Source organism: Serinus canaria, chromosome 1 (assembly GCF_022539315.1).
Source record: "Serinus canaria isolate serCan28SL12 chromosome 1, serCan2020, whole genome shotgun sequence".
Taxonomy (NCBI): Eukaryota; Metazoa; Chordata; class Aves; order Passeriformes; family Fringillidae; genus Serinus; species Serinus canaria.
The window spans coordinates 74,148,835-74,164,866 of NC_066313.1; the positions used below are offsets into that span (position 1 = coordinate 74,148,835).

General features: G+C 35.5%; 1 protein-coding gene across 4 annotated transcripts in view; it reads right to left on the minus strand.

The window, feature by feature from the left end:
- UGGT2 (UDP-glucose glycoprotein glucosyltransferase 2) overlaps window positions 1-16,032 on the minus strand; it is a 76,078-nt gene that overhangs the window by 7,183 nt on the left and 52,863 nt on the right. For 3 of the 4 annotated variants that reach the window (XM_009085680.4, XM_030234942.2, XM_050982191.1), the window contains 9 exons: window positions 14,631-14,710; window positions 13,072-13,261; window positions 12,074-12,232; window positions 10,456-10,541; window positions 6,286-6,370; window positions 4,782-4,867; window positions 1,896-1,994; window positions 677-761; window positions 76-258 (listed from right to left, as the gene is read on the minus strand). In XM_009085680.4, the coding sequence (XP_009083928.2) occupies window positions 76-258; window positions 677-761; window positions 1,896-1,994; window positions 4,782-4,867; window positions 6,286-6,370; window positions 10,456-10,541; window positions 12,074-12,232; window positions 13,072-13,261; window positions 14,631-14,710 (1,053 nt within the window). Of the gene's footprint in view, window positions 1-75; window positions 259-676; window positions 778-1,895; window positions 1,995-4,781; window positions 4,868-6,285; window positions 6,371-10,455; window positions 10,542-12,073; window positions 12,233-13,071; window positions 13,262-14,630; window positions 14,711-16,032 lie in introns of those variants that run through there. The other variant, XM_030234944.2, reaches the window with a different exon arrangement.

The window sequence follows — 16,032 nt, forward strand, 5'->3', positions numbered from 1 at the left end:
CACAGAGAATGAAACTGGATCAATTTCAGCCCAAATTAATTCCTCATACAGTTATATGCCATTATTTTTTCTTACCTGGTCAGCATCAACAAATATTATTTTATCCACAGCTAAAGGGAAAAGAACATCCAAGAAAAGAATTTTGTAGCCCCAGATAATTCTTTGTTTTTCTGTCTGTTGATAAAGCCAGCGGGGCCATTTATACTGGACCAGCTCATACTTGAACCCATACTTTTTAGCCATGTGAGGAATTATATCCTGGAAGAACAAAAAGAACAAAAAACCATCAGGTGCACATATATGAGACACACAAGGACTCAAACAGAAAAGGAGTGAATGCTCCAAGGCAGCTGCAGCCGTGTTGACCTTACTGACTATGTCATTTATAATTTAAAATGTTCCCTTAGTTTTAGCAGTATCCTCAGCTACACCAATAGAAAGAGCATTTCATGCAAACTCTTGGAGACTATCAAAATAGAAAAAATTATTATAATTTATCACTGGGCTTCATGTCTCAGAAGAGAAGAACCTTACACCTAACACTGCTATTTGATGGATGTAGGGATTATTTTCCACTGTGAAAATTTAATTTAAATCATATAATTAGTCAATTGCAATTAAAAAAAAATTACTTAAAATTTTAAAGAAAAAAAAAAGAGGAAGACTTTCCTCCTACCTTAAATGTTGGGGAGAGGTAGTTTTTCAGAAACCAAAATTTAACTGGTGTTTTTGTATGACGTAGGACAGAAAGCATCATAATTCTGTGGAAATATAAGTCTACAATAAACAAACAAATACACACGGGTCATTAAATTTCAACTGCACTTAGAAAGTACTCATTTCTTTAACCCAATTTAAGTAGAAATTTTCATCTACTTCTAATTAAAAGCTTAAAGAGCATATGTTCAAGGGCACTTTGAGATGGCCTTATTTGATCCAGATTGGCTAAGCAATAGTAGAAGGAACAACTTCAAAAGTGGATCTATTAACATGATTTATTCTAGGAGAGGTGCTTGACAAAATCAGAATAATGGTTACTACTGTAAATATTAACTTGGCTACTGAAATAACTTATTTTAAAATCTACTGGTTGAGTTTAATAGGTTGCTGAAAAGAAATAAAGCAAAGTTCAAGTCAGATCCTCTTCTGAAAACCCTTAACTGTAAGAATCCCTGTTTTGGTTTCAATTATTTTTCACTATTGTGGCCTTTTTTGGTGTAACCAGAGAGATAAGCAGTGACTTACAACCTTACTAGAGGCCAAGTCTGCCTTAAAATCAAGACATAATGAACTTGAAAATAAGACAAAGCAGCAAGTAGGATGTTTCATATTACTTTTTTTCCTTTAAAGTAAATGTGTCTTTCCCTTTATGAAGGTGGTTGCAGGCTGAAGGAAAGAAACACAGTGCTGAAACTTCAGATGACTCAGCCATCAAATCACCATTGCTCAAATCAGAAAAGTAACACAGATGGTTGTGAAGACATCAGGCAACACTATAAGAATTCCTTAAAAGCAGCCACTGCTCATTGAAAGGACCCTGAGATAAGTAAGGCCATATGTGCATGTAGTAAATCCACTTTGTACAAAACACAAATAGACACAACTCTAATGAAGTCACTTCTGTTGTGTCTATATACAGAGAGGTTGAACTCATCTTTTGTGCTTGTACTTCACACATGAAAGACATTTTCTGTCTTCAAAGAATAATGGTATTTTTTAACATCTATAAGTTGAATCACTTTGTTCCTAAAGATTAATTTAGTTCTTACCGTATACAACTTTGAAAATTTATTATTTACATGTTGTTTAAAAAAGTCAGTTTCTTTAGGTTGCTTAGTTTTGCTAAGAAAATGTAGAGCGTTGGTATGAAAATCTTGTTTCCCCTCTTTCCTTACCTTAAAAAACGTTCATATAAATGGCCTGAAGCAACAGAAAAAATGTTAAGAATATCACTTTTCTTTTCCTTCTCATCAGTTGGAATTTCTTCTGAAAATCTAAGAATAATTATAAATAATTATATAATGTAAAAATTCTGCAGCAAAAAAATTCCTACTAAATTATCATTAAGCTCATAGAGAATCAAAAATAAGAAAATACACAAAAGAAATACACATCCTGCAGGAAACAAATACACTTACATTCTACTTCCACTGCACATGCCTAGGCTTAGGAGTTATAACCTTCCCCAGAATACTCTCATAACTTTCAGAGGTCTGTAATGATGGGATTTCCCAGTGTTTTTTGTAAAACTTGTTGAATTCTTCTTCAGATTACTCTGATTCCTCTCCCTAGAAGCTAACCTGTGTATTTGGGGTATGTTGTACAGAGGCTTCTGTTTCTGCTGCACAGCATTCTTTGCTTGTTTTGAATACCAAAGCCTGTCAGTGCTGGTTTTTAATCACGTGCCTTCCAGCACACAGAGGCAGGGGATGGTGGCTGCAGTCTCCCTCAGGCACTGCTTCACAGATCTCAGAACTGCACAGCCAGATTGGTTATAGTTATCAAATGGTTATCAAGCCATTTGATACTGATGGAAATTTACCTCAATAGTCTTTTTTTGTGAGATGAGTCATTCCTCACACACTTAGATTGCATGAGTCACCCTATTACTTTTTGTTCTGGTTATATCCCTTTTAAAAGTATCCTTTAGAAAGTGTAAAAATAGGTATCCTCATAATCTTTAAGAGCAAATAAGACAAGTCTCAGATCTCCAAAGTATTCAAAAGAATTCAGATCACTCCACTGATACTGAAAGCTCAGAAATAGCTGAGAGGCTGCGATGTGTTTAAGTGGTGTGAAAATTCTTTTGAGAAACCCACGTTCTATTCACTCAGGCATGGTGAAAGAGAGAGACATCAGCGGAGAGGCATTGTCTGCATGGTGTGGCGTCTTCAAAGAAGACAGACAACCTCTCAACTGAACTCTCACAGGCTAAACAGACTGCAGTTCACAGGTCCAAGCAGGCTGTCTCCTTTCTTCCTGACTTTTTGTCCCATGTCTTATATTTAGTGATAGAAGGACTGAAAGAGTGTCAAGCTCTTTATAAAGCAGCCATCACATGCGAGAAAAGAAAATCGGGGTTTGATGCAAGATCTTGAAAATATTGATTCTGCAAAGCTTTACAGAAAGCAGAAATTTCCCAAAGCTGCTGGGCTGACCTTTAAGGTCACGTGGGAAAAGCAGTCAGTTGGAGAAGGGCAGCTCAAGTATGAAAGGGCTTGGGCAAAGTGGTGTGCACATCTCCCATGTTAGAGCACATGTGGGTTCCTGTACTGAACAATGTGCTGGTGGATATTCTTTTCATTCTGGGATAAAAAAAAGGAAGGGTATTTGACAGGATCCTAAATGGCAAAAGGCTGACAGCCTCAAATCATGCTCTTGAGCCACAACCTCGAATCACTGGGAAGAGCAAATAAATTTCACTGCATGAGGGGCTTCCTTGGCCCAGCCAAGCTCAGAGCATGATGAATGCCACTGTGATAAAAGGCAAGACCCAGAAGGTTGAGAGATCTCTGGCCTTGTAACCTTCTTAGAGGGAGTTAAGACTTTGATCTCTGCACATAGACCCTTTGACACAGCCAATTAGAAGTCAATGAAAAAATCCTTCAACTGACATAATTCTTCAAAGGAGGCACCTTTGTGCAGCAATGTGGGTCCAGGGTGGAAGAAATTTTAGAGAGTTGTAGCATAGTAGTCTGGGAGGGTCTCTGAATCTAGTCAATATGGGTACAAATTGCAAAAGGGGAAATTTAGGTTAGATAGTAGGAAGGAATTCTTTAGTGTGAAGGTGGTTAGACATTGGAACAGGTTGCCCTGGGAGGCTGTGGCTGCCCCATCCCTGGCAGTGTTCAAGGCTAAGCTGGATGGTGCTCTGAACAAGCTGGTCTAGTGGGAAGTGTTCCTACCCATGGCAGGGGTTTTGAGACTAGATAATCTTCAAGGGCACTCCTAATCCTTAACATTCTGTGATTCTGTTACATTGTAACAGTAAAATCATCTGTGGATAAATGGTGATAAACATAAAATCAGCAACAGACACTCAATAAAATCTCAGGTCTGAAGGTACTTGTGGCACAAGAGGCCTCATCATCTGAGACATTTTAAAGCTGGAACAGAAGCCAGTCCTGGATCTACCAAGAGAGGTGTGTGTATTGGACTGACTGGAACCAACTGATTAGATGGTAGATGAAGTAGAACTGCTATGCTTTTTCGTTATTTTCTTTAGCAGTCTGTGACTGCCAACCATTGCCCAAGCTACTGAAAACTAAAGCAAATCTTTTTTGAGTCTTGTTCAAAACAGCAAATTAGAAATACTACAAAGTTATTAGCCTCAAATGTAATGCTTGAGATGCTTATTACACTTAAAGAACTCAACCTTTAAAGTAAAAGGTAAAACACTTCTTGAGATTTCATAAATCATGTCCAGGAGCAGACAAGCAGCATTGGTCTGCTTTTTGAGCTTCAGTTTGACATATGTGAGTATCACATAACCAGCTGAGATTTTCACATTGAGATTGATTCCCAACCACAGCAGAATGAGAAAAACAGCCAGAGGAGAAAATGAAGAGAAACGGGAAATACAGAGGAGGGATTAAGAAGGGAATAAAAAAGGAGATTTACATGACATTATAGCTTGTCTTTCCCCCTTTTTATTTACATTATAAATCCCTTGGAATGACTTTTTACACATTTGTATCAGTATCAAGTAGGAAAATTTACTTGCTATGAGTAATAATAAACATGTCCTGGAACAGATGAATTAGGATCAACTTATGCATTACCTTGCAACTGATTCCACCTTTCCTTTTTTTCCTGATGTTCCATCTGTAAGAAGCTCTTCATTCACTTTATCAGGCTTTTTCTGTACCTAGTCAGAAAAATAAAGGTCTTTGTGCAACTTGGGAAGGTAGTTGACAGTAATTACTACTTGTATTGTGATATCTCACTATGGTGTACTACCTGACTAGAGCTACTAAGCATGGTGATTAATAAATCAGCCAGCACGTTTCAAGCCCTCTGTACATCTTTATTGAGAAACAACTGCAAATGTGGTGAATTTGATCTCATTTTCCTCTCTCACAAGTTTATGATCCAGCCATTAGCTGTAAGAAGTGTAGCACCTCACAATGGAATTTACCTGAGAGGAAATTGACATTTTCATAAGCCCTTCACAGGGAGAAAGTGACAAATTTGTCACTGAAAGATAAGCTCTCGCATCCAACTTAAGCAATTTCTGCTGTCTTATCCAGATGCTTGTAATGGCTCAAGATTAATTTCATTTACCACCTCAATTTCCTTGATTAAAGAAATCTAATTGCTTTTGAAAACCAAATAGCTTCTTACACCCTGAATGTGTGAATCTAATAATAGGAATTTCACATGTTTATATTGTCAAGCTAACACAGATTTCTGTTGACACTATCCTGAAGCCACATCCTACAGATCAGTGAAATAATTCTGGAGTTCAACTGAATGGCAGAGCTTACATCTTCTAGCTATAAGCTTAATACACATACCACCTTTCACATAAAATAATATTCCTATTTTGGTTCAAAATAGGAAAATTAGGCACCCTTTTACCCATTCTCTGTTGTTTAAAGACAGGCTCATCATGCTCCAGAGTCTTACACATTTTCCCTGGCTTCTGGAAACTTTCAGTTATAGGACTGGGGAAGAGACTCATGTCTATAAAAATATTTACAAATATTTAAAATATTTAAAATATATAGTGGAAAATATAGTGTGTTATGAGGATCTTTCTCCTCAGCAAGTGGTGCTTCATTAGCTGTTTTTGATACACCTAATGAAAGTAATGTGATTTTCTTGATACAAATTTGGTTGCCTAGGGTAAAATTCAACACAACTGATTTTGACTTCCAGTCTGGAATGTGGACTTCATGTAAAATCTCTCCCTACCCACTGGAGAGAAATGGATGTCTCAAGAGGTCATTCTCTTGGTTTAAATCCATAGATGAGCAGGGATGAGCAGTTCTTTGGACTCTCATCCTGCTAAGCAGAAAGGGAATTTAAGTCACCAAGAGTACACACTTGGGCACTTGGAGCTAGATTAGATCAATGTTATCTATGTTTAACAGCTATTTAACAAATCTCCCACAAAATTAGTAGAACATGATTGGATCAAATTAACTACATTAATTTGCACATCCTTCTCTTTAATTATACAAAATCTAAATTATATATTTCAGTATACATATTTCAATTTAATACAGCCTGAGACACATAAGCATAAGTCATATTTCATACCAGGAAACACTGCATACATACTTGAACTTTGATAATTTTGCTTCTGAAGTTGTTTAATACCACAATAACGTCTGTCAGGTCAGCTACAGAATCTGTTCCTTCATGGCTGTGAGGAGACAAAAAGCCCAGGCAAATGTACCACCTCATTAAAATGTGTATTGTTACTTGGGTTTAATCAGAGAGTAAGGTTTAGAATTGCTGATGTCTACAGAAAAAAATTACTTCACTTGCATCTAATTATATTTTAACTTCAAAAACATTGAGTTTGATTCATCACTGGACATTGTCCACAGTCGTTGCATTAATGTTTTAATTTGAATTTTCACAGGAAATTTACAATCAATGAAAAACTGCAGTAACCTACAGCTAAACACATTATTATGTATTATATTATATATATATATATATATATATATTCAAATATAACAACAATTTATTTTTCACGTATGGAAAACATCTTAGAAATGGTGTGATAGCATTAAATGTACTTTTAAAATAGATCTGCTTTTAGAAGTATAGGGAAGGCTTCATCACAGTGCTGAGATAATGAATATTGGCTTTCAACTGGCTGGCTTTGGAAGCTGTACCCCTGAAGACACAGCTGTGCAAGCACCACATGAACCGCTGCCCTACTGAACATCAGTTTAAAGCCATTCAGGTGTCTTCAAACTACTGCAGTCCACATAGTAGCTAATATGAAAAATGTTACTGTGATAGAGTATAATAACAACATAATTTTCTAATTTTATTGTTTTACACCTCAACAGCCCCTCAATATATTTCCCCTTCAATCTCTTCTATCTTTTATCAGCATTATATGGGCTCCTCTAGCTAAAGCTACCCACACAAAAAATGGGTTTAAGGAAGTAATCTGCTACCCCTTAGGCTTCATATTTTTCTCCCCTAGAAAACAGAAGTATTTAAATCTTGTTTCAATGTGCATCATACCACTTATCTAAACACTGCAGGATTTTACAAACTCATCTGAATTTTCTATTTAATACATTTTTTGGTAACATGTGCCTGTAATCATTAAGTCTCATGGAGATGGCCTATCCTTGCATAAAACAATGTTCAGAATTATCTGAACTTTTCTACTCTCTTTTGTAGCTTAATTTTCACACTTTTCACATATCATACATAGGCACATCCAGCCAATAATGGTCTTTGTATCACAGGGATGTGTAGTGCTCAGACATTCATTCCATTTTAAATAAAGTGTCACTAAAAAGTTCTAAAATAGCAAAATATGATCCAAACACAAACTGCTGATAGCAGCAGCAGCCTGATGTTCCAATTTTGCCCCCAGTGTTCACACAGCCAATATTTTCTCTGTTATTCACTCAGTCACCTCAAAATCCCTATGCTATGAATTTTGTAGGTAGATAGAGAGGATTCTGCTGATAAAGAAGATTTTCCAAAGTCTCTGCAATATTCTCAGAGTGTTTGGTTTGGATGTAAATTCAAGAACATTGCTTTGTCTCCCTAAATCTCTTACATGGATGCCTCCCTGTGGGCTCTGTCTTTGCTGAGTGCCAGCTGTTTTACTCTGCACAGAACTCAGTCTGATGAATTTTTTTAAATCCAAGCAAAATATCTTGCATACTGACAGCACTATGACATATGTAATAACAGCTACCTGACTATTAAGTAATTGTGAAAAGCAAAACATGTCCAGCAGACTATGTCCTTTAACAACTTTAACTTCAAAACACTTAGATGCTTTTAGTACAAATTCATGTAAGTACCAATATAATACAAATTATAATTTTCCATATGGGGAACAGAAGAATTTGGGTTCAAGATTTGGAGATCCTTTAAAACCTCAAGCCCAAGAAACAAACATACAACTCCTTTCCTAAATTATAAAAGATATACCTTTTTAGCTAAGCAGTCTGCATTATATCAAAATATAATAATATTATATCTTCTATCTAATATACCTACCTGCCTTTTTAAAAAGTAAAATATTAATCAGGATTTTATAGACATCTTTAGCTATAAATCATTTTCTGCAATCTTACCTAGAAATACCTCCTTGTTTTCCTACCAACATCAAAGCCCCAAAACTAGAAAGTATTCAGATTATTGCTGAGTATAATAATTTTTACTTTCCTAATATTCATAGTAATTTATTAATAACAAATTGATTTACAAGTGTGACTGCATCAATACTTGTGATCCTTGTTAGAAGCAGTCTTTAAGAAGAAAGAGGCAGCTTACTTCAAATGTTATGTTTTTACATATAGTAAAAACAAATTACTTCCAACTACGAAAGATGCAAGTAAAACAAATGCTGAGATGTAGAACATTCCAAAACTCCTTTTATAATGTACAGGCCTGTGCCTCAAAGAAAACAGGTTCATCTCACAGTTCAACAGGAGAGGATGTGACTAATATATATGGATGGAAAATATACTGCAACAGCTCTTGGCAAAATTCCATCCTATCAAACAGTTGACTGAGCTCTGATAGCAACTTCATACTACTAATGCTGTAAAAGAAATATCAAAGATCCTGGTGCAGCCCCACAAACATTTTCCTGTCGTACTTTCAGTCTACAATTGGAATAATGAGATTAAATAAATTGCATTGTTTAGATTCCTCATGAGGTATTAGTTTTTAGTAACTTAGCTGAGTTCAGTTAAGCCCATTTGTGTTACAGAGGGAAAATAAGCAAAACCCCAGCAGACAATTTAAATTTCCTTTGATCCAGGCTAGAATGTAGAGTGATTTAGTTTCATTTTGTTTCATTATTTAACCCAACTGCACCTCATTACATTGTTTTTTTAAACCATGCTATCATTTTATATTTCTTAGGAATTAAATGCTAAATTAGACAAATGGTACAGATACAGTTGGTGGAGATTAGGTAAACCTCTAAGGGTAAGGCCTATGTTTTTCTGCCTTTTCAACAGCTTGTAAGTGATTTCTGAAAAAAAAAAAAAGAATTGAAATTTGCAAACAAACAGAATTAATCTAACGTCCCATTAATATTTCTCCCTGTAACAGTGATATTAACTAAATGTTCAAAACCACAAAGAGGTTCAGCAAGTTTTTTGCTTTTTAATAGTAGCTGATAATTAACAACATATGGAACTGTGTCTTCCTGGGCTTCAAGTAATAATAAAAATTTTATAAAAATTGACCTATTTCAAACCACACAATTACTTTGAGGGGGGAAAGAGATAACAGGAGAAAGGAAAAACTGAAGCTGAAATTAAATAAACAATACTGCTCCTGTAAAAGTGATTAGATCTAAAGCTTCAAGAGAAAGCTCTCATAGGTTACAGGTCTGTGTTTTACATAACGCATGGGGTAAAGGTGATTCTTCTAAGGAATAGTTGGAATGATGGTGAGCACATATATTCCTTTACATGAAAATCAGCCATGGAAATTACAGGTGTAGAAGCCATAGAGATGTCACCTAAATGCCAGTTACAGGAATACAACTTTCTTTCTATGGACAGAGGTTTCTCTCAAGAGAGGGGAATGTGCATTCAACATGCAGCCAGGGTCTCAAAAGGAAGGGTGCTTTGATATCCTAAGGTGGAGATGTAACCACAGTGATCCTTAAAGAACTGAGACAACTAAGTAAGACAGAATTAATTAAAAAAAAAAGTCTAGAACTGAAATGACTATAATGCTCCTGTTAAAAAAAGATGCCATTATAAATACACTGCATTCAGAGGGCTGAAAAAAATTGTGAGAGGGAAACTATCTCCAGATAGTTCTGGAGATAATTCTGGAGAGCAATGCTCCATTGGACATACTCTTGAAATTACATGTTAAGTATGTTGGGAATGCCAAAATATTACAAATAAAACCATGAGTGACATTTCTACAGAATTTGGTGCAGCCATTGTGTGATAATGCTAACCATGCATGGAACTGACAGGGAAAGTGTCTGGTAGCTGTGCAACACTATAGTAAGGGACATTGCTAGCATCTAGTCTAGCTGAGCAGCTTAGGTTTATTATGCATTAACATACTGAAATGCCTTCAAAAACACAAGAAGCCATCAAACAACAACTAACAATACAAGGTATTCCTTACAAACTTTAAATCATCATTTGCATCTTACACTTTTTAATGCTATCTTTGCTCACTTTCCTTCAGTGTTGTCAGATCTTTTCAAAATATGTTGCACTTTCAGATTAATTTGTTTCCAAATGATGGATTCATACTTACGAGAAAACCTGATAAATCTCCTCAGATCTTCCTTTACGCAATCTCAGTGTCCAAGCACCTGGATTTGCTTTCAGCTGAAAATACCCCTAAAGAAAAAAGACAGACATTTTCTGGTTCTGGTTGCATTTCAGACTCAACCATCTTCATATACAAAAATAAACTACTCAGCATTTGTATTAGCCCTGAAAGAAGTGTGTCAGGGATGCAACAAGTATCACCTGTCCTGCATGTACATTTTAATGTCTTTCTGGGCTCTATCTGTTTTTAGCTGAATTTGAGTTGCATACAAAGCCTCCACTGTCTCAGACATATTTTATGAACAATCCTTTCATTAGGATTTTTTCTCCTGAGAAGGTGAGAGGCCTCAGATACAAAATGTAAACAATGATTATCTGCTGTGGAATGCAACAGATGCATCTTTGGTCTCATGTGGTTATTTTTAATTAATGGCCAATCACAGTCCAGCTGTCTCAGACCCTCTGGTCAGTCACAAGATTTTATTATCATTCCATTCCATTCTATTCCTTGCTAGCCTTCTGATGAAATCCCTTCTTCTATTCTTTTAGTATAGTTTTAATATATAATTTTCTTTTAATATAATATATATCATAAAATAATAAATCAGCCTCCTGAAACATGGAGTCAAGATTCTTGTCTCTTCCCTTGTCCTGGAACCCCTGTGAACACCACCACACTCCACCAAGGCCAGCAAATAAAAGAGCAGCAAAGAAATAAATTATTGAATAGACCCAAAACTGAAAAGCTTCTTTGAAACTCAAAATTTTTGTCTGGAACAACTTTCCAAGTCAACACAATTCCTTGCCATTTTAGTAACACTGTAAAGAGCTATTGCTATGTTAAAGTAACAGAGAGCAAGCTTTGAAATGTGAGGAATCGTTAGAAGTTTCATCATGCCAAACCTCATCTACTGTTGAATCTGTATTCAATACTTGTGCAAAAATCAAAGATTCACAATTCATTAAGCATTTCATTCCTTATGATACAGTATTTAAAAGACTAGAGAACAGCAGATAGGTAAAAGCCTTATTCATCAAAATCCTTCCCTTTCAAATTCCCTTAGCTAATAAAAAATAAATCCTTCAGCAGAAGTCACATGGTCTCCTGCTCTACAGACTGCCAACATGAAAAATAATTACTTGGCATGATGGGAGAAATTCTGAGGTGTGGCTATGTTTCACCAAGGCTCTAAGCTCTTACCTGAAGCATCTAAAATGGGAGTTTTCTTTTGCCTGGATCATTGTGTAACAAAAAGGGTTATTTTATTCAGAATGTGAATCATACCTTACATTTGTCAGGGAATCTCAGCCTGAATATAACTGTCTCCTACCACCTACTAGAGGCAATTAGGCTGCCAGTTTAGGCACTTCAGGCAAGAGCATAAAATTAGCCTGCATTCAAACCTATACTGCATTGCAGGAGAGGAGCAGGGAGGAAAAATCTACAAACTGGAGATGAGCTCAGCTCCAGGATGTGCCTGTTACTTTTAGCATTACTAATCTTGCAACATAGAGAAATGGATTTAAAGAACAAGATGCTCATTAAGAATTCTCACAAGAAGTGTGCAATTGTAATGACTATTCCTGTACTAAGTACTTACAAGGTTGGCCATCACAATAGTATCAACCATGACAGGATTCTTCTTTGTGCCCAGAGTGAACTGTAACCCTCGAGGAGGTTGTTCAGTGGTCACATCAAAGCAATGTCCTTCAAGCAATATATATTCCAGTTCATATTCTGCTATAACTGCCCCTTTTATCTATGGAAGAAATACTTCATCAATAAATGACGTCACTTAACCATGTGGGAAAAACAAAATATTACAGTCACAAACATGTTGTGTGGGATTTACCACAAGGTAACTCCCACAATCAAAAAAACCCACAGAAAAGTTCAGCCACAGGAACTTAATTATAAAACAGGTTATCCAAGACAAAGAGGAAAGATCCCTCTCTGAAGGGACCTTCTCTCCACTGACTGCTGAAGCACCTCTGCCTTTGTAAGTTAAGTCCCAGCTTTACTTTCACAATACGCTTTTCCAAATACACAGCTTTGGTGAATCAAAGACCCTCAATATTTTCCATAAGCTTATTGAGTCAAACAAAACCAATTATTTTGACGATGGGGGATTAAAATAGAATTAAGTAATAATTGAAAGAATTGTGAACTAAAAGAGGGTGAGATACATTTTGAACTACATTAATAAAGAGTCACATATTCCAGTTTATATTAAGATTTACCTAGGTTACAAGAACTAGGAAACACAAAGAATCTTTACTTTACTTTTATCTTTAATGCAGTATTTCTCTAAACACAAAGCTCAACATAGCAGGTAAACTGCTTTAACTTGTACTTTGCATTCTGATTTTTTTTCTATTCCATTGATTTCCTTTAAGACTTGTCCTTTTTTTTTTAATAAGAGAGAAATGGACAAAAAGATGATGACAATAGAAATGGTAAAATATTGCCTAAATAATCAATTATCAAAGAAAATATTTCAGGAGAACTGACACAAGAAAAATCTTGCAACATTTCCACTTCCTTCTTGAAGCAGAGGGGCCAACACAAGTTTTACAGTGTTTGCAAACTATTACTTACTTCCTGCAAATGAATGTTATCAAGGTCACAGGAACTGTTTACTGCTTCAACCAGCCAGCTTTCAGGAGTGATCATGTTTAGGGTCAAAAGAGGTGATTCTGGCAATTCTAGGAATTTAGCTACAGGTTCAGAAGGAAGGTTCTTATTGATTCCGTAAGTTAATTCTGGTTCCAGAACAAAACGATAGAAGCTGTTGAAAAAGAAGTGTGACAAAACCCAATTTTTAGTGAAATACAAAGTTCAAACATGAAGCTCTTCTAAAACATTTTCAAATATAGTGAGTATTTACCAAGTATGATGAAATTTGGAGGCAAAGTAGCTCCTTATTCTTTTGGAATATCATCAGACAACACCTACAGCACCTCAAATGGGTTGGTAGATGAACACAGACCTTTACACTTTTGGTAATTTTTCTATGGATGTGCCTATTTTCCCTTAACACTCTAAAGGCTATGAAAGTGAATACCCAAGAAGTGCATCTAGATAGCCTGACAGTTAGCAGCCTTGAATTCTCAGAATCTGTATCACTGAACTATGCAGAAGGGATAATCTCTATTGGAAGAAAAGTCTTTGAGAAAGGCTACTGTCACTAGCAGCAGCAAGGACAGAGCAGAGGAAAGGTAGGGTTTCCCTGTTCCTCTTCAGCTCTTATCCCAGTTATTCCATACCTAAAAGTTCTCCCAAGCACAAGGAAAGAACCAGGCACCAAGATGTGCAAAGTGCCGAGCTTCAAAAGCCATCATAATGACATTCACACAAGAAAACACTCAGAAGACTGATAATTAAGACCCACTTGTGGAACAAGAGTTGTGAGTAATTCCTCTCAAAATGCACAAAAACTAAGGACAGCTGCTTTGTGGGCAAATGATTAATTCTGCAACCCTCTGGCTAAAGGACAGACACTACCACCAACCTCTCTCACAGGTAACTAGTAATAGAGGTGTTAGGATTATAGGTAAAATAGCTGCCAAGGAGATGGCTGTACTTAAACATTTTTCTTAGAGGGAAAGAAATCCTCTTGGAGGGAATTAATGTCAGTGTAAATGTCTATCACAGAATTAGTGAACCCTGATTTTTACACACAGATAAAAGAAACTTCAATTTATAGTAGATACATTCAGACTATCATATTCGCAATGAAATATAACATCATCTCAATATAACAAATGCAGACTGTATATTGATTCAGATGAATTTAACTCTTAGGAGTACTGAATCTGTACAATTCATTACAGAAACAGTGGGCTGTAAAAAAGGGAACAACTTAGATAATCCCCCTATGCAACTTCCCACAGGCATAAAAGACTCTATTGATTTCCTCAAGGCCTGTTAATGAGAGGTGCATTTGATGGACTAGATAATTTCCCTGTGATACCTTGCTTGACACATTAGAAGAAGAACTTTTATCTAAACAAGTGCAAACTGCTTAGGTAATGTTCAGTGGAAAATGAGTCAACAAAAAAAATTCAGAAACAAAAAGCAATGTTTACTTTTTAAGAAAATATACACCATTAAAGCTGTTTTTCCAAAATGAGCATGACAAGCTATGAACTACTAACCTCTTCAGTGGCACTTCAGACAGCTTAGATCTGCAGTTCAAAAATAACCTGAGTTTCATATTGATAATGTCCTTGAGTACCTACAGAAAAAAAACTCTGTAAAAAATGGTTCTTGGTAATCATCTAACGTTGAAAATAAGCCAAAGTTACCCTTGTGACATCCTGCCATTTCTGAATTTTCAGCAGGAATCTAAAACTTTTTAAAGATGTATATATATCTATATATTAAAGGTTATTGTCAGATATTATAAATAAATATATGACCTTTCCTAAAACTGCATGATTTAGCACATGATACTCTTGATAGTCAAAATATTAATGCCTTTTCCTACTCATGCACTTTTTTCATGAGCAGTGCACTCAATTTTCCAATGCTTGAGTAAATGAAATTGTCACCCCTGTTACATTGTGATTTTAAAACACTTGAAGGTCTCTAAGTACAACACATGCCTTTAATCCAACAACCAATTGTTGTCTTACAACAATTGCTTTCACTTTTATTAAAATACTTGTATATGGAAAATCATTAAATATATGAACTTCAGGGAACTATTTTAATACTCAATTACTTATTAACTTTAAATGTCAACAATAGATTAATGCTGTCTTAAACCATTCAATTACTTCAAAACATTTTGGTAAGTTAACATATTTCTATTTTTTTCTCTCAGTTTCTTCATCTGTTAATTTCTAAAGTAGTAATGTTTTGGATGCTGGTATATACGAACCATAATATTAGGACAGTATTTTTTTTGTATTTTTGTGAGCAATCTGTTTTGTTTTGCTTAAAGCTAACTAAGTTATTAATTTCTTTAAAGCATTCATAAAAACCTTATCAAATTACCTTCAGTTCTGTGGTTTCTGACACAAAGCGCTTACCTGAAGCATAAAGCAGCTGTGCCTACATTTATGGATATTAGAAAGGCCAGTAAGCCATAAAAGCTAAGTTACAATACCAATACTAGTAAAGGCTAATATCTAAAACTATTACAATAGCAAATAAATTGGGAACAAAGCAAGACAATATTCATCATTAAATCTCTTTTTTATTATAACTGTAATTTTTCTTTCCTCAGTTCAGCCCATGGCTTACACTCATTCTTTACTACAATGCTGTAACTTTACTTAGCTCTAGGTTCTTTTTCTTATCTTTTGTGTCACATGAATACCATCACTGAAAAACTACTGAATAAAAAACAAAGAGTAGAGAATAGCATATTGGTGAGAACAAGTGAAGAAGCAGGAAAGGAGAACCCAAGAGCACTGGAAGCATAAGAAGGGAAAGCATTACATGACATAAGTTTAAGACCACCAAAATCAAAATAGAGGTTAAAGTGACTCAAATATCTATCTACCATTGGGAATAAAAAGAATAACAAAAGCCTGCATGGACTTCACCTAT